The following is a 25,255-nucleotide window of genomic DNA, read 5'->3' on the forward strand; positions in this document are numbered from 1 at the left end:
CAGAGCAGACACGCAAACAGAGCCCCTTGTTGTAGCTGCCACAGGGAGGTGCGCTGGGATGGGCACAAAGAGCACAGGGCTGATGGCGATGGGCTGAGGGATGGGGAGTTGGCCAGGACGCCCCGGAGAAAACACCTCTGTGTCTTCTCTCCAAGAATGGGCTCTGGGCCGTGGGGCTCTGGGCACCCTCAGGGGGATGCTGCTCCCACCACTGTGAGCCCCATGCACAGCACCCCTGCACTCTGAGTGGGGGTGGCTGTGCCCATGGGACACTCTCCTCCCCAGGAGCTGTTCCAGAAAGTCGTGCCCTTCCACTGCCTGGGCTCCGTCTGGACCAAGAGCAACAAGAGAGGCAAGGAACACCTGGCCTCCACTGTCCATGCCACCGTCCAGCAGTTCAACTGCGTGACAAATTGTGTAGTAACCACATGCTTGGGGCACCCCAGCATGAAGGCCACAGACAGGGCCCGTGTGGTGGAGCACTGGATCAAGGTGGCCAAGGTCAGCTGTGGGTGGCCAGGGCCCTCGCTCACTGCACTCTGGGAATGGCCATTTTGCTTTATCAGCCCTCAGGAGTACACCCTGTGGCTGAAGACCCTACACAGACCCTGGGCCCTTCCTGGCAGGGAGGGGCCTGACCTGACTCACTTCCCCCAGGGGTGCATGCTCACCTCCCACCTGAACCTCCGTGTGGGTTGAACCCAATCCTCTCCCTGTGAGGGTGGCCACAGTGCCCTCGTGCCTTCCTGTGGCTCCGTGGGCATCTGATGCAGGAGGGGGACGTCAGCCCAGGGGGATCAGGTGACTTCTCCCTCATCCGCTCTGCTCTCCAGGAGTGCCAGACCCTCAGGAACGTTTCCTCGGCCCATGCCATCCTCACTGCTCTACAGACCTCCCCAATTTGTCGCCTGCAAGAGACGTGGGGAGAAGTCTCCAGGTGGGCGCCTTCTCCCACGGGAGCACCAGGGTGTACCTGGGACCCTAGGACTCAGCATTATCCCCCATGACTCTGGGAGGGGCCAGACGTGGACTCTAAGGGGAGGCATGGGGAATGGCACTTTTGAGACCCCTAGACCTTCTGCCTAATTTTTGCCACAGGATGATATTTGCTTTGCTGTCAGGCACCAGTTCTTTAATAGTGCTCCTGGGCAGCACCGGAGCTCCCTGTGCAGGTGAACTTGAGGCAGAACGGTGCTGCTCAGTGGAGGGGAGGGGCCCAGGAGAACCACTTGAGCTCCCCTCCTGTCTCCTGGGCACCAGGGCTTAGGGAACTCAGTGGGAAACTCACCTGGGCCGTGTGCATCCTCCTTGCTCTCAAGCATAGGGAGCTGCACTCACCACGCTCCCATCACACTGAGTAGCTCTTCCTGGTTTCCCATCTCCACAGCAAAAGCTGCAAAAAATTTGAGCGCCTGTGTGAGAAGGACAATGGCTTGAGCAGAGATCGACTCACCAAGGTAGGGGGGCTGGAAGGTGGGGCAAGTGTTTGAGGGGTAGGGAGGAAGCAAAGTGTCACCACCCAGAACCTGTGCAGACCCTGCCTGTCACTCAGAGATGATCCCTGGGGGCCACTCCCTGAGTGGCAGGGGAGATGTGCAGCAGAAGCTGTGGTTCATCCTCAACCCTGCTGGGGCTGGGGGGAGCGCCCAGTGGGACTGGGTGGCCAGCACCTTTCAGCCAGACCTCCAGAGATCACCTGGCCCTCTCCCTCCATGGCTGTGCCTGGCCAGGGACCAGGACACAGAGAGCCCTGATGGAGACTGGTCACTGCCCAAGGCCTCTGATTTCTCAAGTAGAGGATGGGGCTGATGAGCCTGTTATGCAATGCTCACAGGGGGTCGGTGAGGCACCAGGAAGGGTGATGCATGGTGCAGGGCCTGGCCTTCCTCCCAGGGGACAGTGAGGAGGGGGAGGGCAGGCGTAGGATGCTGAGTCAGGACAGCTGTGAGGGGGGGTGCCCAGCACCCTTGCCAGCCAAAGACCAGACCCAGGAAGGCCCCTTGCTCAAGGTGCCCCCAGTGAGGGTGGGAGCACAGAGTGCACTTGGGTGAGGGGTGAGACATGCAGGGCCCAGCAGAAGGCCCAGGTGTGGGCAGGGGTCAGAAGGACAGGCCCTAAGACCCTGACCTTGATCCTGGCAGAAGGGTGCCTTCAAGCTTGCTGCCCGGGAGAAGAATCCACAGAGAGCACAGATGAGGCTGCAGAAACAACAGAAGGTGTGTGTGCCTGGGCAAGGGGAATCCTCTGTCACAATGGAGCCCGGGCCACAGGAGCAGGGCCTCTACCTCCAGCACTGCCTGCAGTCCCCACACTGCCTCAGTGGCCCCCACCGGAGAGACCAGAGCCAGGGCCTGGGGCAGCTGGGCTCTCAGTGCACTTGGGGCTGAGGTGGCACTGGGGGCCACATAGCCTGTGTGCCCTTGGACATCCCAGCAGGAGTCCTAGCAGTGACTGCTGTCCTGGGAGTAGCTGGGAGGATGGAGAATGGGGGAGGCTGCCAAGGTATGGATGGCTCCCAGGGGGAGACATGAGCCAGGGTCCAGGAGCTGGGGTGGAGGGGTCTCTGGGGCCAGGGCTCGGGGGGCAGCTGAGAGCAGGTGCTCATCACCACCCCCTGTGGCACAGGGAGTCGTCCCCTTTCTTGGCACCTACCTGAAATACCTGGTGATGTTGGACACTGTGATGGGGGACTCTGTGCATGTGAGTGATCCTGGGGCAGGTGGGGTGGGCCGGGTCCCTGAGGCTTGGGGTCGGGGGGGTGGGGAGAGCCTGGACTGCGTTCTTAGCCTTCAGTGCTGCCCCCCCTCTCCTGAACCTCACAGCCATCCCTGGGGCTGGGGCTTCACTGCCTCTGCCCTGGGAGTGTCGGGGCCTCCAACCGGGTGGCCCTCCCTTTCCTGGAGGGACAAAGCTACACAAGGTCTTGGCTGAGCCTCCTTTGCCTCTCCTCGGGTAGGCTCCATGGGCAGGAGAGAAATTGGGCCCAGCAAGGTCAGGAAGCACTGACATGGCCAAGCACCCTCGCCCATCCCAGCCTCTGTTTCCCTCCTGTCACCAGGCAGGGGAGAACAGCAGGTCCCCTCTCCAGAGCTCACCCAGATCCTTGTCCTTGCCTACCCACATCCCCTTGATGGCCTCATGAAGGGGAGGGTTGGGGCTGGGCCCGGCTGGGGGTGGTTCTGATGGACTCTGTTTGCCTTCCAGCAGGCTGATGTCAGCTTCCAGAAACTGAATAAGGTGAGCAGCTGTGGCCTCACTCAGGGCAGGAGGGCACTGGGGGTCACAGGTGGCCCCAGTCGGGACCCCCATGCATCACCCCTGCAGCTTTGCTCTATTAGGAGGGCTGGGTGCACATGAGGGGGAGACCCATCCCTAGGGTGGGTGAGGGTAGAGGACTGGAATCAAGGAGAAGCCCCTGGGGAGGGGCTGTTTGCACCCCCGTCGGAGGCCAGGGTGGGGCCTGCATGGGCTGGAGGGGAGGAGGCCTCTTAAGAGGAAACACCCAGAACCTCACAACCCCTCCCCTACCAGTTCCCCACAGCGTTCCTAGCCCAGTGTCCTGTGTGTCCCTCCATCCCCAGGAAATTAAAGTCCTGCAAGAAATCCAACTACTGCAGGTGGCAGCGAGCAAGTATTATTTTAAGCGTGATGAGGAGTTTGGCCTGTGGTTCCGGTCTGTGGAGTTTCTCACGGAGAAGGAGAGGTGAGTGATGGGCAGGAATTAAGTGAAGCCTAGTGTGGGGGTGGGGAGGGCTCTCCCTGCTGTGCAGCTGCAGGAGGCATTGTCCAGGCCCCCTGGTGGACAGCAGGCCCTGTCCCATGGGCACTTCTGGCCCCAGGACTGCAGCTCCTGGACAGGCCCTGGGAGGGAGGCCTGAGTTGAGGCTCTTGGTGGACTCATGGTTGTGCTCTCTCCGTTAGCTACGCCCTCTCCTGCCAGCTGGAGCCCCCTGTCAAGAAGCCCACATCAGCCTCAAGGCCATGAACACCATCGTGATGCCCTCGTGACCGAGTGCTAGAACCTCAGGAGCAGATCTGAGCTCATTGTGAGCCTGGTGCCTGGGACAGTGGCCTCCCTGCTGTGAAGCTGAGGCTTGCGTTGTATCAGTTTAATTGCCCCTCTTATGTTTTCTCTTTTCCCCCATTTAACTATAGTCACTGTTAGTAACTCCCTAGTAGAGTTTTATTAAAGTTAATATAAATATGTTGCATCATGAGTTTCATGCTTCCTCATCATTGCTTCCCCATAACTGAGGTTGTGAGCGGTGTTCCACCCGTGCAAATGTGCCGCGGACATGGGCCCCTCCTAGTTGCAGCTCCTGGAGCTGCACCTTGCTGTTTGAGGTTCCCTGAGGTTCTTCTCCTAAGAGGATCTGGCAGATCATGTGATGCCTGGTGTAAAAACACTGCCTCACTCCTCCTGCACTTTCTGCCCTGGGTTTAGGATATTGGGTCCAGCCTGGCCTGGTCTGGCTGTGGTGGGCAAATGGGAAGTGAACCAGCAGATGGAAGGTCTCTCTCTCTCTCTCACTTTGCCTTCTAAATATATAAAAGAGGGGCTGGTGGGCTGGTGTTGTGGCATAGTGGGTAAAGCTGCCACCTGCAATGCTGGCATCAGGGGTGTGTTCAAGTCCTGGCTGCTCTCCTTCTGATCCAGTCCCTGCTATGGCCTGGGAAAGCAGTGGAGGATGGCCCCAGTCCTTGGGCCCCTGCACCTATGCAGCAGACCCTGAAGAAACTCTGGCTCCTGGCATCCGATCAGCCCAGCTCCAGCCATTGTGGCCATATGGGGAGTGAACCAACAAATGGAAGACCTCTCTATCTCTCCCACTAACTCTAGCTTTCAAATAAATAAATAAGTAAAATAATAAATCTTTAACAATAGAAAAAAAGAATAAAAAGCATTTTAGATGGAATGTAAAAATACTACCACAATGTCAAAATGCTTTATCATAAAAGTTTGTTTTGATGTCTGTATCACTACGGGACACATTAATGGCTAGTATCCCTGAGACATCCAAAAGAATGTGTTGCTTATTTTCATAGGAACAAGCCGTCTGTTTCTGGAAATAATGGACACACTAAGGGCTGGGCTTCATGGCAGCAGGTGCCCCTTCCTGACACTTGCTTTGATCTCTCATTCTCCATCTTCTCTGTATTAACTTTTCTATGTCCCCACATTTTCACTGGAACTTGCATCTTCAACCTGCGAGGCGACAGCAGTGCTGCAGGGTCAGCACCTGTGCCTGTGGACGGCACATTTGTCTTCAAGTCCCCTCAGGCAGAGCTGTCTTAGGAAACGTTCCTGACACACCTGGGAGCCACCAGCTTTGCAGAAGCTAGGCACACCTGAGGGGAGTCCCAGGGCCTCAGGCACCAGCGCTGACACACAGTGGGGCCAACCGACACCTGACGCTTGCTGTAAATGATGTCGGAGGGCAGGGACTCGACCTGGCCTTTCTGATTCCAAAGGCTGACTTGAACTTGTCTTCTTGCACTTTGCTGTGTCTCACCTTTGTCAGCATTCAATCATTGCGTGAGTAGTCACCATCAGGCACATGGCAGTGTTTTCCGGTTGGGGCTCTGAGTGCTGGTATTTAAACTCTGGCACAGGTTTTGGTGACACGGCACAGATCTGTCAGGTATGTACATAGTGGAGGAGCTACAGCGTAGAAGCTGCATCTCTGCACCCTGGGGGACACTGCCGGGTTCCTGGAATGCTTGTAGCATTGCACACCCACAGCACAAGCTCCCTTGCATGGCCGTGACCCTGCCAAATGGTGCTGTCCTTCCCATTGTGATCGCCTGACTGCTCTGTGCTTTCAGGCTCCATCTGAGTGTACCTGATTCCTAAAGAACTTGAGCATTGTTGCAGGTGTTGGTCACTGAAGAACCTCTTTTATAGAGACATTTAGGGGTGCGTGATGGGGTGCTGTGGGGTAGGCCGTTGCTTGGGACAGCTGCATGCCATATTGGTGTGCTACGCTGCTTCCCATCTGGCTCCCTGCTAGTGCAACCTGAGAGGTAACGGATGCTCGCTCAAGTGCTTGGGTCCCTGCCGCCCACACCGGAGATCTGGATGTATTCTGGGCTCCTGGCCCCTGCCTGGCCCAGCCCTAGTTGCTGCAAGCATATGGGGCCATCAGCAGATAGATCTCCCACTCACCTTGCCTTTCAAACAAATAGTTATTTTTAATTTATTTTAAAACATTGTTGCTGGGGCTGGCACTTCAGCTTAGCAAGGAAAGCTGCCACACCTGCAGTGCTGGCATCCCATATGCGTCCTGGTTTCGAATCCTGGCTGCTCCACTTCCGGTCCAGGTCTCTGCTATGGCCTGAGAAAGCAGTAGAAGATGGACCAAGTCCTGGGGCCCTTCACCCGCGTAGAGACCTGGAGGAAGCCACTGGCTTTGGATCGGTGCAGCTCCAGCCATTGAGGACAATTGGGGAGTGAACCAGCGGATGTAAGATCTCTATCTCTGTAACTCTGACTTTCAAGTAAATAAATCAATCTTTAAAAACTACACACATTGCTGCTTTTTATTTTTAGGTTTATTTTATTTGCTTGAAAGTTACAGAGAGAGGGAAAGAGATCTCCCATCCATTGGTTTACTCCCCAAATAGCCGCAGCAGCCAGGGCTGGGCCCGGCCAAAGCCAGGAGGATGGAACTGCACCCAGGTTTCCCACGTGGATGCTGGTGTTGCCAGCTGTGACTTTACTTGTTACGCCACAGCGACCTCCCCTGCCCCTAAATAATCTGCCTACAGGCACCTCTTCAGCTGCCTCACAAATACCTTGTATATTTTACCCACCTCAGCTGAGGCCAGAAATGCCAGTGGCCAAGGGAAGGCAGATACTTCTGCTCCACCACACTCGGGCCTGGCGGGCTGGGGGACCGCACCTTCTCTCAGAGAAGCCCCTGGCCGTGCCCCAGCCCTGCAGGCTCTCCAGACACAGGCTGCGGTCTTCCTGCCACCAGGTTCCTGGCTTTGAATCACAGCTGGGTGCCCTGACAGTACCTGGGGGGTGGGACTGCCTCCTCTGGGCTCCAGTCCATCACAAAGCCCGACTTGCAGGCAAGACACTCACCGGAGAGCAGAGGGCTTCTCTCCCAGCCAAGTGTCCACAGCCCCAGGGGAAATGACCTTCCTGAGGCCAAGGACATGCTGGGCACACACGGGCCAGGCCTGGATATCACAGAGTGGACTTCAGAGGGCCCCACTTCTGTGTGGGGTATCCCCATCCTGGCTGCTAGAAACCAAGGGCCTCGCCAGTTCTCTGAGGTCTGACTGCAGGGTTGGACCATGCTTCCTGTTCCTAGGCCAGTGGGTCCATCTATCCAGCACTCACTGAGGCTACAAAGCCTTGCAACTGATTGGGTGTGAGGCAGAAGCCTCTTGGTGTGAAGTGACGGGGTGACATGGAGCACTGGGCACCTCCACCCCACCTGCTGCCCAGCAGTGGGCCCGACACAGGAACACCCACCTGATCCCGGCACCCTGGCTCAGCTGCACAGCCCCCAGGCCTTCTCACTGGAGCGGAGCTGACACAGCTGCCTCCCGGGAGCAGCAGCACCAGCTCCTGGTGCTCAGCCTCACTGCCCGTGGCTGGCCATGCCTGACCCAAAACCCCCTGCAGGGGACACCAGCCCAGGAGGCAGGCCCTGCAGTCTGAATCCCGCTCCAGCAGGCTCAGGAGGGAGGGCAGCAGTGCAGGTGTGGGCGGATGTGTGCCCTGCAACTGCGGTATAGACAAGTTCATATGGGAACAGTGACTTACGTCTCTCTGAGAAGGGAAACCAGGAGACAGACTCACAGAGCACCACAGCCAGGAACAGCCACACCTGCCAGGAAGGCCCTGGAAGCTGGGGCAGAATCTCCCCTACAGCCCCCCAGGAGGGTCCAGCCTGGCTGACAGGTTGCCCCCAGACCTGCAGCCTTGGGAATTGTAACCGGCATTCCTGCTGTACCAAGCCACCTGAGGTGCAGAGCCCACTGGGGAACGCTGCTGAAGCCAGGCAGAGCAGGATTTCAGACAAGCCTCAGCTGGGGGCCCGGCACCCCCAGGCCAATGCCCTCACTGGGGGTTCAGCTCCTGGACATGGAGGGCAAGGAGGGCTTTAAGTCCTTTCAAACAACCACAGCTCAGCTTCCAACTCAAATGTTTACCAAGGGCATCTGGGCAGAGAAAGGGGCATTCTGGGGCAGGTGCACAACAGTTAAAAAGGAGAGCTTTGCCTTCCTGGGGAGCCCCACTCCCCCGCACACATCCAAAGGGACCATGGCGGGTTCCCAGCCCTGAGCACCCTGGAGCTCCCACCATAGGGCTCCCCACCCCACCCCCACCAACAGCCTTTCAGCTGCCTTGGAGACAGGATGTGCTGTGCACCGGGTCCACTCCCCACCCAACCTGTTGGGCAGGGACAGCAGCCAGCCTGGACTCTGGGGTCCGTGCTCAGGGCAAGATGGGAATGTTAGTGCTGAGGACTGGTTGGTGACCCAGTGGTCCCAGGATGGAGACCAGCCCTCTGCCAGCTGGGGCGACCGTGTGCAGGGGCCTCTGAGATGGAACAAGCACTGGTGGGGCTACTGTGGCAGCAGGTGGGGCTAGACACGGCCCGGGCGCAGGGGGCAGCAGGAGCATGGGGCTGAGCCGTAGCCCTCAGTAGGAGTTTAGGGCCTGCTTGGAGCGCCTCTTCATGTGCACGCGCTCGTGGCGGAGGAGGTCCGAGTTCTGCCCAAAGCTCTTGACGCAGTAGCGGCACTGGAAGGGCCGCATGGCGTCCTTTTGGTGTGTGTGGCCGCGGTGCCGGGCCAGGGGCTCCCGGCGCTGGAAGCCCAGTCCCTCCTCGCTCTGCTTCTCCGGCTCCAGTCTGCTGGGCTGCCGGTGGATCCGCCGGTGGGAGAGCAGGTGGGAGTTGAGGCGGAAGCTCCTCCCGCAGGAGCCGCACCTGTAGGGCTTCTGGGCCTCGTGGGCCTCCAGGTGGCCGTCCAGGTCCTCGCCTTCGCTGAACAGCTTCCCACACACAGGGCACACGCGTGGCTTCTCCCGGTCCCGGCGGCTACGCAGGTGCCGTACAAAGTTGACCCTCCAGCGGAAGGCCTTCCCACACGCGGGGCACACGTAGGCTTTCCTGGAGGCGGGCACCTCGCCTGCCATCTCCTCACTGCCCTGGCAGGGCTGCGGCCCATGGGGGCTGTGCTGGGAGTCCTCGTCCCCAGAGCTGGACAACACGATCTCGATGGTCACCTCCTCCTCCTCCTCCAGGCTGTTCTCCAGGACCTGTGGGCCGCCTCCAGCTACAGGAAACCAAGCTGGTCAGGGGTGCCACCAGCCCCTGAGAACCCTACCCAGAAGGCCTGGCTCAAAGCCCAGAGACACCTGTTCCTGCAGTGCTCCTGGGTGATCTCGGTCCTGGCTGGCCCTGCAGGGACCACAGGTAGAGCCACAAAGCAGCCATCACGGCCCAGATGCTGTGCCCTTCTCTCCTCCCTCCCCTCTGGCCACAGAGGCCCCTCCAAGCTCAGAGCCTGCACTTCTCTGTGTAGGGTGGTAACCATGGGCACACCGTATACACCACCTTCCTTCCCCAGTGGGAGGTCCCAGGGGGTCCAGGAAGGTGCCTGACTCTGAGCAAAGCCCAGCCTCCCATTGCAGCCCAGTCACAGCCCACTTGCCCATCACAGCCCATCATTCTCCCATCCCACCCGGTCACAGCCCAGCAGCCATGTGGTTGTATGGTCATGCCACACACATGTGTGTGTGCATGCACCATGCATGGGTGTAACTCTGTGCTCCAAGCCCTGCTGTACCTGGGTGGGTGCTTGGAGGGAGCGCCATTTGCTGGAAGGCCTGGGACTCCAGCACCTGCAGCTCATCCTGTTTCCTTCTTTCTTCCACCTCGAACAGCTGGAGGGCTGGGAGGTCTTTGCAGGGGAAAGGGAAAATCGTGTGTCTGGCACTGGGGGTGCACCAGGGGCCGGGCTGTGAGCTGAGGGCAGCCCCGGGAGCCACTCAGTGTCACTGAATGAGTGAGCTTGAAGGCAGAAAGGGCCAGCACCACGAGGACGGGTCTAGAGCCAGCAAGAGGGGCCGGCACTGTGGCACAGAAGGTTTAGGCACGGCCGTGGCGCTGGCATCCTTATGAGCACTGGCTCCAGTGCTGGCTGCTCCACTTCCCATCCAGCTCCCTATAACATAGCCACTGAAAGCAGCGGAGTAGGGCCCAGGTGCTTGGGCCCCTGGCATCCACGTGGCAGACCTGGGTGGAGTTCCAGGCTCCTGGTTTCAGCCTGGTCCAGCCCTGGTTGGTGCAGTCCTTTGGGGAGTGAACCAGCTGATGGAACATCCTCCTCTCTTTCTGTCAACCACTGCCTTTCTTTCTTTCTTTCTTCCTTTTTTAAAAGCTTTATTTTTTATTTGAAAGGCAGAGTTACAAAGGGGGAGAGTCAGGGAGCTCTTCCATCTGCTGGTCACTCCCCAATTGTCCAAGAGGCTCAGATTGTGCCAGGCAGAAGCCAGGAGCTTCTTCAGGGTCTCCCACGTGGGTGCAGGGGCCCAAGCACCCACATCATCTTCCACTGCTTTCCCAGGCCATTAGCAGCGAGCTGCATCAGAAGTGGAGCAGCTGGAACGTGTTGCAGGCAGTGGCTTTACCTGTTTTACCTCAAGGACAGCCCCAAAACTCTCTCTTTCAAAAGAATGAATAAATAAATATAACTGTGCAAAAATAAAGCCTTTGAAAGGATCAGTACTGACCCTGGTCTGCGCTTCTCCCTCTGGCAGGAGTAGAGCAGGCCCTCCCCTGCCCTGGGGTGCTTTCCCTACAGGCCTATGAATACCCAGCTGGACTGGTGGGAGGTGGTGGGGACTTGCGGTGGCTGGGATGGGGGCGACCACAGGGCGAGGATGGAAAGCGCGGGGTGGGACACATGGCAGCGTGGCTGCTGGCCTCAGAGCTGATGCAGGCAGGCGTGGGCACCCAAGCCCATGTGCTCCAGGGCATCTTTGAGTCCCATCGACAGGGGGCGCTGATGCTGAGGATCCTGCACATGCTGTCCCCCAAGGTGCAGACTTCCCAGCCCCAGCACTGCAGGCCCCAGGCACAGAAGGACTGCCCGAGCCCTAGCACGCACCAGGCCTAGGGTGGGTACCTGAGGGACACCTGGCCCCAGTGTGGCTCAGTTAAAATGAGGGACAGGGACAGGGCAGGGCATTAGGACCCAATGACAGGAACAGGGACAGGGCTGGGCACCAGTACCCAGACAGCGACAGGGACAGGGCAGGGCACCAGTACCCAGACAACGACAGGGACAGGGAGAAAGCAGGACAGCAGTACCCAGACAATGACAGGGACAGGGCAGGACAGCAGTACCCAGACAGCGACAGGGACAGGGCAGGGCACCAGTACCCAGACAGCATATGAGGGCTGCTCAGGAAACCCAGAAACAGCCTGGCTCTGCCCCCTCGCCCACCCAGTTCTGGAACCTTCACTCACCAGTCGGGGAGGCCTGGGGTGCTTCCTTCCCCTGCAGCTCCAGCACCTCTGGCAGCAGCTCACTCTCCTCTCCCTGGAAGGGGCCTGGCAGGGCGGCTGGGTCATCTGCTCCAGGAGAAGGCAAGGCACCCCACTGAGCAGCTCCCAAGGTGGCCAGCGCAGCCAGGCGCAGAGCCCAAGAAGCTGAGCGGAGAGGGGGGAGGAGTGTGGTGGGCAGGAACCCCTAGGGGCAGGGCCGGGGCCTTCAAGGCCGGCAGGTGTGAAGCCAGAAGCAGACAGGGATGCTGGGCCTCTGGTGACAGACAACCCGGGAAGCCTGAGCCACAGGTGTTAAAATGGGGGCAGGAGCCAGGGCGACATTTGCTGAGCCACCAGGCACAGACCTGAATACACCTCCAGTCTCCTGCTGTTACAGGGGGGAGCTCCTGGCAGGGACCCCAGCCCCCAATCTGGTGCACAGTCGCACTCGGGAGGGAGACCCTGGCAGGGACCCCAGGCCGCCATCCAGGAGCCGGGTCTTACTTGGGGTCACGGAGACTCCGCAGTCCTCCCCAATGATGAACTCTCCATAGAAGCCAGTCTGGCCGGGGTCCAAGAGGGACCAGTCCTCTTCAGAGAAGCACAGGATCATGTCCTTGAAGGGAGAAGCCCGGCTCTGGAACCAGAGGCCAGGCCTGGGTCAGGGGCTGACAGCACACTGTGGACAGACGCAGAACCAGGGACACGAGAAGCCGGGCATCGTCTGGTGAGGGCCTGCATCTCAGCTCAGGGACCTCCTGGGGCAGAAGGTTCTGGTCCTGCCTCCTGGGACCTCACACGGGGGTCAGGGGTTCATTCATGAAACCTGGGCACAGACGTCCCCACCCTGGCGCTCCAGCCCCGGCAGCCCAGGCCCACGTCCTCCTTGCAGGCTAGCACGGTCCTTGCATCCCAACAGCCCCCGTCTGGTGCAGGTGGCACCTGTGTCAGGTGTGGCTGCAGGTGTGACTGTGGAGATGACTGCTCCTGCCGGGAGTGGGATCAGGCACATTCCAAAAGGGAGAGATGCGGGACAGGAGGGACAGGTCCCAGACAAGTCCCAACCTGCGGGCGGGACAGCAGCCCTCTCTGGGCCTGCATCTGGGCCTCCAAGGCTCTGTGGCTTTGGGCGGCCCTGCCCCCACGCCCCTCAGTGTCCCAGCTGGGACGTCCCTGAGTGTCCCAGGCTGGGTCCAGGACAGCGACTCCACCAGTCAGGAACTCTTGCACTGACGCTGTCCCGCCCGGGAGGCACAGCGCGGGGACTTGGGGCCATGTGTGGAGTAAGCCAGCTGATGGAGTCAGCCTCTCTCTGCCTTTCTAATGCACGCTCACAGGGCCACACCTTTCCAGCTGTCTCCTGAGCTGCACTCTCATTCTCCTTAACCCAGACAGCCTGAGAATGTTCCGGATCTTCAGGCTCTGCTTCCCTTCTGAGTACCAACTCCATCACAAATCGTTCCCCTGGTCTCACGTTCATCACCCACAAGGTGTGCCTTCCACAGGGCACGGATCGGGGCACCCCCACTCAACCCCTCCCCTGTGTGACCAGGCCTTGCCCACCCACGTGTCCACCAACAACCTGTTCTCACCGCACAGGACCAGAGGTTGGCCCCCGAGGACGGCGCTCCCCTGGCCCCGAGCCCTTGCCCGGGCATTCACAGCAACACAGCTTTTTCTAGGACACAGCCCAGACCCTTCCAGCCTCTCCACAGCACCCGGCTCAAAAGCCACTCCCACACGTGGTCTGTCAGCCGGCACCTGCTGCCCTCTGGGCCGGCCTCCCCCAGGTGTCCTCGGCAGCTGTGCAGAGGGCCCTGCAGGGTGGTGCTGGGCCGAGGCCCTGCCCTGGTCACAGCGGCCTTCCTGTCACTGTCCCCGCTTGGCAGAGGGGCTAGGCAGCTGGCGGTCTCTTACCGGCTCTTACCACCATCTGCTTGGAGACTAGGATTCCAGACCCTGATTCTGAGGGATGCACACATTCAGACCCTTGCACCAGGGGAGAGGGTGAGCTGGAGATGGGTGGGGAGGAGCCCCAGCAGCACACAGCTCAGGGCCGGATGTGAGAACAGGCCTTCTCCCAGTGCTCCCAGCGACACCCGCAGTCCACCACGGTGCTCACCCCCAGTCTACTCTGAAGGTGCAGTGTGAGGTGGGCAACGGCTCCCTGCACCCCCCTGAGAAGGGATGCAGCAAGGGCAGCACTGACGCACCCAGCGAAGGGGTGAGGTAACCCACAGGCAGCCTCCAGGGACAGACGCACGTGCACCAGCAAGAACCAGTCAGGAGGAGCACGGCGCAGAGGGCAGTCTGGCTGGTCACCACGTACAGGGTGCCCAGAAGGAGGGGAAGGTCCAGAGCAAGGCAGACAGGGGCAGGCATGGTGGCACAGTGATGCCGGCATCCCACTTGGGCGTGCTGCAACACCCAGCTGATCCACTTCTGATCCAGCTCCCTTTATTGCACCTGGGAAAGCAGCGGGAGATGACCCAAGTGCCTGCTTGGACCCCTGCCCTCATGTAGGAGACCTAGAAGAAGCTGCAGCCTCTGGGCTTTGGCCTGGCACAGCCCTGGCTATTGTGGCTATTTGGGGAGTAAACCAGCTGATGAGGATCTCTCTCTCTCTCGTCCCTCTAACTCTGCTTTCCAAATAAATTAGACAATAATTAAATAAAAAATTAAAAGTAAATGCACACAGCCCCATGCAATAAAATATACACATAGCCCCACAAGACAGAGAGAATGATGTGGACAAAATATTAATGCCATGGCTGAGAAACTGCTCTGTAACACCAGAGAAAGTTAACAGTAGTTCAATAACCTTCACAGCTGCACTGGCTAATCTGGGTCCATCTTGTTAGCTCACTTACTTCTTTTTCCTACCATTTTCCAAGGGGCTCCTTTTTTTCTTTTAAAGTGTCTTGAGGTTTACTTATTTACTTAGTTGTATTCATTTTATATGGAAGCTGGAGGGGGAGGGGGAGGAAGGAGGGGAGGAGGGGAAGGCTGGAGGAGCAGGGAGGGAGGTGGAGAGCTTCATCTCCCATCCACTGGTTCACTCCCCAGATGCCCCAGTAGCCAGCGCTGGGTCAGGCTGGAATCAGAAACTCCGTGGGTCTCCAGGTGGGTGGCACGGGCCCAGGTACTTGAGCCATCACCTGCTGTCTCCCAGGGTGCGATCAGCAGGAAGCTGGCATCTCCCAGGAACAGAGCTGGGACTTGAACCCAACACCATGATCTGGGATGCAGGCATCCAAGCGATGATGTAACCGCTGAGCCAAGCTTGCACCCCGGGTTTGTCGTTTTAATTGTGCCTATGTTTTCAGTACTGTAACAGAAAGGCCAACACTATTCCAACTTTAAAATTAAAAAATAAATAAATAAATAAATAAATAAAGCCTTAGGGGCAGGGGTTTGGCTTGGCAGATAAGACACTGTTCGGGAACCTGTGGCCCACCTCAGAGAGCGTGTGTTGGATCCCTCACTCTGGCTCCTGGTTCCAGCCTCCTGCTAACGCAGACCCCGGCAGGCCACAGTGATGACCCCAGAAATGGGACCCGCACATGGGAGACTGGAATTGGGTCCCTGGCTCCCAGCGTCAGGATATTTCAGGAGTGAAGAACAGATGGGAGCTTGCTCTCTCTGTCTCTGTCTCTCTGCTTATCCAATAAGGAAATATTTTTTAAGACTCCCAACCTAATAACAACCCCAATGTGTGTCCCTCTCCTGGTGGTGGAAGGCAGTCACTGACATCAGTGCAGGACGGGCAGCAAGGAAGTTCTCAAGTCAGTGCCACAGCAACTCTGATAAAAAGGCTCTGAAAGCAGAAATGGGATTTAGAGGGCTGGCACTGTGGTATAGCGGGCAAAGCCTCTGTCCGCAGTGCTGGCATCCCACAGGGGGTTGCTGCTCCACTTCCAATCCTGCTCCCTGCTGATGGCCTGGGAAACACCAGAAGTTGGCCCAAGTGCCTGTGGCCCTGCACCTCTGTGGGAGACCTGGAAGAACCTCCTGGCTCCTGGCTCTGGCCTGGCCCGGTGCTGGCTGTGATGGCCATCTGGGGAGGGAACCAGTGTATGGAAGATCTCTCTCTGTGTCCCTTTCTCTCTCTCTGTACCTCTGACTTTCAAATAAATATACCTTAGGAAAAAAAGAAATTGGATTGAGGAACAAAACTGGACTGATGTGAAAGTGTAGAAGCAAACACTGGTCCCCAGGAAAACTTAACCTGCAGGAAAGAGAACGAGGCAAGGCAGTCAGATGACTCTCAGCCCATGTGCCTGATGTGGCGGTCGACTATTTAGACCCAGAAAGTAGGTTCTAGTCCTCAATCACAATCAAATCAAAATAAAAAGCCAAAACACTAAATAAAAAAATCTTTCCAGGAATAAAAGTAAAGAGAAATGATTGGCAGATGTTTCACAAAAATATTACAAATGCCTACAGTAATGAAACAGAATGAGTGAGATCAAGACCCATGACAACTAGAAGCAAATGTGCTTGACAGATGGCCTAGATCACACACACAGCCCACAAGGCACATCTGGAAAAGCCTCCATCCTGAAGAAAAACACAGGCCAAGGCAGTAGACATTTACAAACACATGTGATGGGGCTGATGTTGTGGTGCAGTGGAAATTAAACAGTCACCTGCAAGGCCTGCATTCCATGAGTGCAAGTTGAAATCCCAGCTGCTCCACTTCCAATCCAGCTGGGACTTGAACCAGTGCCCAAATGGGGTGCCATTGCCACTGGCGGAAAGTTAACCTACTAAGCCACCTGCTGGCCCCATAATAGATCTTTATATACAGATTTAAAAAGTAAGAAAGAGGTCAACATAGCAAAGAATGCACACACCATGTCATCACTCCCACTTTGATGATGAAGATTCAGAAAGAAGGGTGATGATATTTCATCAACAGCCTTCTGGGCCTCATGCAGAAAATCATCAGATTACACCTTCCTAGCCTGGAGGCTGAAATGCCCACACCCAGTCACAGAGAACCCCACAGAACCCTCAGACACATCTGAGAAGGTCAGTTCACAACACTCAGCATATTTTTATATACTGTCACAAGCACCTGGAGGATAAATGAAAAAATCCAAATATAGCATTTATAAGCATCAAAAAAATCAAAAATAAAAATTTTTCCAAAATATGTGTGCCTGACCCTAATACCGAAGAGTGCCACAAGTCAGAAAACTGCATGGATTTCAAAAATTTTTGCATCAAAATAAACATTTTTTAATAAATTTTCTGGAATTTATCTCCTTTAATTTTAATTAATTAATTTAATTTGAAAGGCAGAGAGACAGATCTTCCATCTGCTGGCTCACATTCCAAATGTCTACAATAGCTAGGGCTGGGTCAGATCAAACCCTGGAGCTCCATCCGTATCTTCCACACCTGCCTTAAACTTACTTTTTTACAAAAAACATTTTTTAAAGATTTATTTACTTCAGGTAACAGAGAGAAAGGTCCTCCATCTGCTGGTTCACTCTCCAAATGAGCTCGGTTGACTGGAAGCCAGGAGCCAGGAGCTTCTTCCAGTCTCCCACGCTGGTGCGGGGACCCAAGCCCTTGGGCCATGTCCTGCTGCCTTCCCAGGCCATAGCAGAGAGCTGGATGGGAAGAGGAGCAGCTGGAACTAGAACCAGCACCCATATGGGATGCTGGCGCCACAGGCAGAGGCTTAGTTCACTATGCCACAGCGTCTGACCCTAAACTTACTTTTTAATTTCATTTTCCATGAACTTTTTCAAGCTCCTTCATACACACACACAGGTACTTCAAAGTTTGTGGACAATGGAATTAAAGGTTAAGTTCGGGGGCCAGTGTTGTGGTGCAGTGGGTTAAGCAACCACCTGCAACACTGATGTCCCTGGTTCAAGTCCCGGCTGCTCGACTTCCAATCCAACTCCCTGCTAATGCACCTGGAAAAGCAGCAGCAGATGTGGGAGACCTGGATGGAGCTTCAGGCTGCTGGCTTCAGCCTGGCTCAGACATGGCCACTGAAGCCATTTGGGGAGTGAAACAGTGGATGGCAGATCGAGCTCTCTCCCTAACTCGGCCTTTCAAGTCAATAAATCTTTAAACACACACACACATACACACACAAAAGCTGTTTGCTTTGGTATCAGGAAAGTCTTCCCATATTACATTTTCCATGAAGTTTATGAAGATCCTTCATATAAATGTAACTAATGAATCATTCAGTCAGCGGGGAAATGCACACTAAAGCCACACCAAAGATCCCCTTTAAAGGCCTACATTTTCCGACAAGAGCAAGAGTTGCTGAGGCTATGACCAGCTGGCCTTCTGCCCTCTGCTGGGAGACCACAGGACAATCCCACAGAGGTGGCTCCTCATGCAGCTCTCCCAGGCCACAGACACGCGCACAACAGCTGGGGTGCAAGTGACCAGCTCCTCACCAACGGGGAAATGGACAGACAACTTCAGACATGTGATGGACACACCTGGTGATAAAAGAGCACCCACCGGGAGACAGCAGCTGTGCACCGGCCGGGGCAGGACGGGATGCAGACTACCAAGCACATCCAACGCCACTCATACGAAGTTCTCAGACGGGGCACTGGTCTAGGGACAGACGCTTGCGACGGCCCGGATGGGGCACAGCTGCGCTGCCAGGTGTCTCGGGGACTTGATGACTGTGGCAGCCACACAGCTGCACCCATTCATGAGCAACTCCAAACTGCACCTACTGTGTATGCAAGTCATGGCTCAACAGATTTTAAAGAGAATAGACTTATCTTAAAACCTTAAGTCGGGGGCCAGTGCTGTGGCACAGCGGGTGAACGCCCTGGCCTGAGTGCCGGCATCAAATGTGGGTGCCTGTCAGGGGAGACCCAGAAGAAGCTCCTGGCTCCTGGCTCAGATCGTGCAGCTCCGGCCGTTGCGGCCATCTGGGGAGTGAACCATCAGATGGGGGACCTCTCTCTCTCTGCCTCTCCTCTGTGTAACTCTGACTTTCAAATAAATAAATAAATCTTTAAAACAAAACAACCTTAAGTCGATGAAGATTAAAAGATGTAACAGAAAAGCAGACACCTATGTGGTGGGTGACCAGGGCAGCAGCTAAGATGCTCTCGGGACGCCCACATGCCGTATGGAGGGCCTGGATTACAGTCCCAGCTCTTCTTCTGATAACTCTTCCTGCTCTGCACACCCTGGGAGGCAGCAGGTGGCAGCTCAGGCACTTGCGTCCCTGACACTTATGTGGGAGACCTGGACTGAGTTCCAGGCTCCTGGCTTTGGCCTTGCCCGGCCTCAGTTGTTGCAGGCATCTGGGGAGTGAGCCAGGGGATGAAAGATCTCGGTTTCTTTCTCTTCCCCAGGGAACAGGTATAAAATAACTCAGACCCCCATCCCAGTGACCAGCCACACGATCCACGCGGGGCTCAGGACCCACTTGGCTGGCGTGCCCACTGCCGACCCCCAGAGATCTGTATCACCACTGCCTCCTACCACTTCAAGAACCACCGCCCCCAGGACATTCCGGAAATCCTGAACAGGACATGTGCCAGGCGAGGATGCCAGGGGGCTTCTGCTTCCGGGTGAAATCCCCCGTGGTGACTGCAGTGCTTGTCTGGGAAGCCAGTCGTCATGTGAGCAAGCCACCAAGGGCAGCCTGCATGCAGCTGTGTAGACTCAGGAAGCGTGGGGTGCGCCGGGGGAAAGCAGGGCAGAGAGGGCAAGAAGGGGGAGGGTGGGGAACTGAAGGGATTTGCCATTCCCGATCCTGCCCCCTGCTTGAAATAAATTCCAAAGAGCTGAAAATAGAAACAGAAAACCTAGTAAATCCTACATCTATCCCATTCTGACCCAGAGGCCTGAGGAGGGGCTCAAGGGGCCTGCTGCTAAGGGTGGGCATGGCCAACCCCACCTTCCCATGCTGTTGCACAGGAGGTGGAGCCCCAGGAAGACACAGAGCTCCCCTGAGGGCTTGCTGGAGACACTTGGTGCTGCTCCTCTGTGAGGAACAACAGCAACTGTCACTAGGAGGAACACGGGAACCTGGCACTCAGAGCAGCTCGGCAGGCAGAGGGTGTAGGGCTCTGGGCATGCCTAGGAGGAACAACCCACCCAGAAATGGCCCTGGGAAGACAGACTTGACACAGAAGCTCGTCTGGGGGCAAAATCATTCTGAACTCCACGTGGGTCTCTCACGGCACATATCTTCCATGACCTTTGGGAAGACTCTGCGTATGCATGGACTTCAAAATGCTTTGGCATCAAAATAAACTTGTCTTTTATTCCCTTTTCAAGTTTCTATTTATTTATTTTCATTTTTATCTGAACGGCAGAGAGACAGTAAGAGAGAGAGAAGAAAGAGATCTACCTGTTGGCTCATGCTTCAACAGCCAGGGCTGGGCCAGGCTGAAGCCAGGAGCTTGGAATGCAATCTGGGCCTCCCACGAGGATGGCATGGACGCTGCCTCTGAGGGCACACACTCACAGGATACTGGATGGAGAGCAGCAGGACAGGAACCAGGCACCCAAATATGGGATGCAGGTGCCCCAAGCAGCACCTTAACCACTGCGGTAAAGTCTACCCAAAACTTGTGTTTTAATTCCATTTTCATGAGCTTTTTGAAGTACCATTGTGGGTGCAAATATCACAAAACCTGAAACCCTGTTGGTTCCAAGCACCTCAGACAAGGGATCCTCAGCCTGTAGCTCATCCACTATTCTTCATTCAGTTTCCTACTGGCCAGGGAGCGTGCAATGAAGCAAGTGCCCACGTCCACGGAGCCCATGCTCCCGTGGAAGCAGATGACGCCACACCAGCCAACCAAGCGCTTGGAGGAGAGGCTCTGTGATGGGACGTCACAGCTGAGACAGTGACGGGGCAAGAAGGACCCAGTGTACCTGCCTGGCCAGCACCACCTCATCTCTGCAGAGCCCAAGCAAGCCCCATAGGACATGGTATTGGGCACACCAAGGCCATGCCCTAAGGACACAGGACTGAAGTCGCCTGGATCAGCCATCACTGCCTGCAGAGTGGGAGGAGGGCTTGAGACCCACCTGTCTCACCTCTTCTGGGCTGGGCTGAATACCTTGTGAGGTACAAGAAGCAAGGTTTCAAGACTTGCAAAGATCACTCACCGGAGGCAGCTGAAGGGCGGTCACCTGGGGGGCACCCCGCATACTCTCTTCCTGAAAAACTGGCATGTCCTGCAGAACTGAAAGAGACCAGACGAGGGTGTCCCAGTGAGCCAGTCCCCGTCCCACTCCAGGGCTGTCTGGCAAAGGAGACCAGGGGATGGCACCAGCAGACAGCTCGTCTGCAGGGAGGGTCTTAAGATGATACACTCCCCCATGTACAGCTTCTCTCTGCGTGGGTCAGGACGATACCCTACCCACTCTCCCCCAGCGCCTCTCCCTTCCCCCCACACCCTCAGGGCCTCTCCCTACCCAGCCTGGGAGGGTGTCCCCCACACACCTCCAGGGCCTCTCCCTGCCTGGTCCAGGACGATGCCCCCACACTCAGGGCCTCTCCCTGCCTGGCCCAGGCCGTATACACAGACACTGACTCTGGCAAGATGTGCTCCCAAGTTCATGCTGAGGTTCCAACCCTACAGCAGCACAGGCTGTGACTGCACTTGAAGGGCTGTTTCAGGAGGTAAAGCTCCAGAGGGTGAGCCCAGACCTACCCAGACTGGAACACACCCAGGTGCCCACCCTCCTAAGTCAGTGACAGAGCCCCTGCCTGGGCCCAGTGAGCAGCCCTGGAATTCACACACCCACCTCACCTTAACCATGCAGAATCCTGTACAGTATTGCATGTGGATTTAACAGGTGTTTTGTTTCTAGTGAAAAGCTGATTACAATGCCAAGGATGACAGCACAGACCCCTGGCCTCCCAGACTACTGCACAACCAGGATTCCTCCCATCCAATGGCACTGGAACCACACCTGGGCCTGCCACCTCCCTGTGCCTCCCTGGAACACCACAAGGACCCTGCAGGCCACCGCTCAGCTGGGGCCACAGGTTCCCGGAAGCTCAGGCCACAGCTGTGGACACGGTCCAGAGATGCACCTCCAAGACACCCACCTCTGCAAGCGCTCCCTCTGGGAGGGCAGAAGTCCCCATAAGGCTCTGAGTCCATCGTCCGAGGGACGGACCCACACTCTGGGAATGGCTCACAGCTCCTCAGGGGCCAGGGGAGTCAAGAGCCACCACCCTAACAAAGCCCACACCCACCACACAGGGCCGCCAGGGGCTGCGTACCTGCGTCCCCACTGAGCTGGCCTGGAGGTCTGCTTGGGAGCCCCGGGCTCTGAGCCAGGGCCACGGGCTCGGTGTCTGGGCCCCCAGCAAGGTCCCTGTGCGGTTCCGCCTGCAGCTGCTCCTGCTCCTGCTCCCCATCCTCAATCACCACGGGGTCCTCACAGTGCTTGAGCTGCAACCCCAGAGGGGGCTTTTCAGACTGAGGCAGAGCACACCGGGGCTGGGGCTCACCACAACTCCACAGCTGCCCACCCCAGGCTCCGTCCGGGCTCGGGCAGGTGCAGTGGCCCCTCCCACACGCGGACCGGGGCTGATCGCCAGCTCACCCACTGCCAGGGCCGGCCCGGCTCGCGCTCCAGCGCCTCCACCGCGGCCACTGCCTGTTCGCCGCTCTCTGGCTCCTGCGCCCGCACCCAGCTCTGCACCTCTCGGGGCAGGATGGCCAGGAACTGCTCGAGCACCAGCAGCTCCAGGATCTGCTCTTTGCTGCGCCGCTCCAGCCGCAGCCAGCCCCGGCACAGCTCGCACAGGCGGCGCAGCGCCTCACGCGGCCCCGCCGCCTCTTGGTAGCGGAAGCGGCGGAAGAGGCGGCGGGAGGACTCCGGGCTGGGCGGCTCGGCGCGAGGGCCGGGGTCTTCCCCTGGGGGGCTCTTCATCTTCCGGGGCTCTTCGCTCTCCTTCGGAGCCAAGACTCGGGGGCACAGCGCCGTGGGCATGACCAGCTGCAGTGACGGGGTCAGCGGCCGAAGACAAACCTGGTTCCAAACAGAAATCGCGGCTTCGACGCTGGGTCCCGGGGTCACGCCTGGGGCAGGGGGTCGGGAAAGCCCTGGAGTGCGTAACAACCCTTCTGGACACAAGACAGTGCCACCGCCTGGGTCCCTAATGCCGTGGGGGTGGAAGGGGTGCGGGAGCGGGAGAAGAGCCTCCAGTGGCCCTCGGGAGAGCAGGTCGATCTGGACAGGACCCACGGGTGCCCAGCCCTCTACCTTGAAGCTTCGGAGCTCCAGTGGCTGCCCTCGCCCTGCGGGCCTACACACTCGGAGCACCCCACCCTGGGCTGCAGCGCGGCTGGGAAGAGCCTGGGCCGGACCCGGAGGTCACCAGAGGCCGCACCTGCAGGTTGCCACAGAAAAACAGGGAGGCACCTAGCACCAGGTCTTCCCACGAGTCTGGCGTCCAACTCACTCGGACATCTACCCCATCTGAAGTCGCCCTGTCCCCACCCAGAGACCTGGTCCCTGCTCTGGGCTCCACCCACAGTCCTTCCCGCGCAGGCAGGGACGCCGCACTCCCACGGCGGGCTCAGAGCTCCTGAATCCCAGGCTGTAATGCAGGAGGCACAGCCCCGCAGAAGCCGCTGCCGTCGGGGGGGACCTGAGGCCACTGCAGCTGAGCGCGGGTCTCCGAGGCACATCTTGAGCACCGGAAAAGTGGGCGGGCAGGTGGCGGCACGGTGCCCTGCCCGGTATCTGCTGCTCATACCCCCTCTGCACTGACACCTGGGCGTGAGCGCCGCTTAGGCGTCCCGGTGAGGAGGCCGTGCGGGCCTGGCTCCTGCTCTGCAGGAGGACCCATGAGGCCAGAGCAGCTGCAAAACCTCCGATGGGCACCCAGGTCTCTGCAGTGCAGCCGGCGCACGGAGCGGGCACTGGGCCAGCGGCTGTGACCCGTCGGCGCCACCTGCCCGCGCTCCGCACCGGCCCGGGACTCCCAGCCACACCTGCAGCCCCAGTACCCAGGCCCCTCGCCCCTTTGTCCCCCGGCCCCTGGCGCGAGCTCGGCCCGGCAGACGCGAGGGGCGGCCCCGGGGGCCGCGGTCGCCGGGATCCTCCGAGGAGCGCACTCTCCTCCCACCCCGCGCACCTCGCGGCCTTGGCTCGGCCCCGGCGTCCACCCGGGCCCCTCGCACGGCGCCGGATCCAGCCCCCGGCCGCGGCCGCCGCTGATCCTCTCCGGTGAGGCCTCCCCGCAGGGCCCGATTCGCTGCGGGCCGGCGCCGCCCGCGCGGCCGCGCCTCGCGCCCGCCCCGCCGCTGCCAGCCGCGCGCCCCCGGCCGCTGGGCGCCGCCGAGCCCGCGGACGCCGAGGCGCGGAAAGGCCGGACCCCGCGCGCCCTCCCCCGGGACACTTCCTGCTCCGCTCTAGGACGGCGGAGGTCTCCGCATCTCAGTGGTTCGCTCCCGCCCCCGGCCGAGGTGTGCGCGGGGCGACACCCGACACCCGACACCGCCGGGCCCGCCCCGCCCCGCCCGGGCCCCGGCCCCGGCGTGCCGAGGGCCCAGGCGGGGGTCGCGCCGGCCCGGGCCGTTCCCCTCCTTGGTGCCCCTCGCCCACGTCCCGGGAAGGCGGGCCAGGGGCGCTTCCCCTCCCGGTGCCCCTCGCCCACTCCCGGAGAGGGCGGTCTGGGGGCGCAGGAAGGCCTCTCCCACCCCCTCCCTGCTCCACCGCCGCCTGATCTCCGCGAGTCCCGAAGGCGCGGCCGTTGGCTCAGCCGAGGGGCGGAGGGGAGACAAGACTTGGACCCCAGGAGGTGGTGAAGGAGTTAGGGTCTCTGCCCCGGTGCTGTCACCCACGTTTCAGATGGGGCTTCCCCGGGCCAGCCGGTTTGTCAGGCCCTGAGTCCGGGTGGCCAGCGCTCCACGCCCTGCTCCATCCTCTGTCCCCCTCCAGGGCAAGGAGAGGAGAGGGAAGGCAGACTCCTTCAGACCCTCAAGGGCAAGCAGTGGGAAGCCCTCCTCCCTAGAAGTGGCCTGGTCTAGTAGGTGGAGGGTTGTCTGGATACCAGAGGCCCAGTGGCCATGGCTGTCCTGGTGCCTTGGGCCTGAGCCCCTTCCTCCCCTCCTGCATTGACTGCAATGGGCGCCAGCACTAGTTAGATGCTGGGATCCTCTGGCTCCTTAGGGAAGGAGTGGGGCTCCTGTGTGGACAGCGATTCCTCCTGGGCTGCCAGCCAGACCCCAGTTGGCCTGGCTCTCCACCAAGTGGCAGGGGCTATGCTGGATGCAGAAGGGCCCTGTAAGAGCACCTGCCAGGAGCCACACCTGGACTCAGGTGCTGGTCACAGCTGGTGTGCTCGTCCATGAGTAGTAGTCTGGGACCAGCTCTAGGGGACTGGAATTGGTGCTCGCTGCTCCGCACCCTGTAGTTCTAAAGTAGGTAAAATGTAGGGCTCTGAGGTTGCCGCCATCAGCTTGGTCCCACCAGCAGTTAGGATCTTTCCCCTTTGAGACAGCTCCCTGCCAAGCCCCTCCTCTGTGTTCCTTCTGCATTTAGCTCAGCTCAGAGGTCAGAGTCTGGGTTCTGAGTCAGCACCTGGGCTAACTCCTGGGGCCTCGTCATTTCCTAGCCAGATGACCACAGGCCCTTGTAACTCCTCTGTGCCTCGGTTTCCTCCTCAAGAAACAGGGATGATGCTGCCAACTGCATTTTGTGGTCTGTGGGATGGTTCAGTCGTTCAGCAAACCTGCACTGAGGACCTGCTAGGC

At 58.6% G+C, this 25,255-nt stretch overlaps 1 protein-coding gene and 1 non-coding gene across 8 annotated transcripts; one reads left to right on the forward strand and one right to left on the reverse strand.

Annotated features, from left to right (window-relative positions):
* Positions 1-1,299: 1,299 nt before the first annotated feature.
* ZNF496 (zinc finger protein 496) lies at positions 1,300-24,142 on the reverse strand. 7 transcript variants are annotated; one of them, XM_070075749.2, is made up of 9 exons: positions 23,635-24,091; positions 22,758-22,884; positions 22,095-22,523; positions 21,769-21,940; positions 20,643-20,719; positions 12,021-12,153; positions 11,499-11,603; positions 9,814-9,927; positions 6,538-9,300 (listed from the first exon to the last, which is right to left on the reverse strand). In XM_070075749.2, exons 3-9 carry the CDS (start codon positions 22,482-22,484, stop codon positions 8,663-8,665), a joined length of 1,629 nt encoding a protein of 542 aa, XP_069931850.2. In that variant the 5' UTR covers positions 22,485-22,523; positions 22,758-22,884; positions 23,635-24,091; the 3' UTR covers positions 6,538-8,662. The 7 variants fall into 7 exon arrangements, with proteins under 7 accessions (XP_089190862.1, XP_069931850.2, XP_089190860.1 ...); XM_089334734.1 differs by lacking the exon at positions 22,758-22,884 and having other exon boundaries at positions 6,538-9,283; positions 23,635-24,109; XM_051829713.3 differs by lacking the exon at positions 22,758-22,884 and having other exon boundaries at positions 12,021-12,132; positions 23,635-24,097.
* LOC103345959 (uncharacterized) lies at positions 3,553-7,346 on the forward strand. Its single transcript, XR_016234992.1, has 2 exons — positions 3,553-3,703; positions 3,922-7,346. It is a non-coding gene; the product is annotated as an uncharacterized LOC103345959 (transcript).
* Positions 24,143-25,255: the final 1,113 nt, after the last annotated feature.

This window comes from Oryctolagus cuniculus, chromosome 6, assembly GCF_051225735.1.
Source record: "Oryctolagus cuniculus isolate XC-2025 breed Fujian yellow rabbit chromosome 6, ASM5122573v1, whole genome shotgun sequence".
Classification (NCBI taxonomy): domain Eukaryota; kingdom Metazoa; phylum Chordata; class Mammalia; order Lagomorpha; family Leporidae; genus Oryctolagus; species Oryctolagus cuniculus.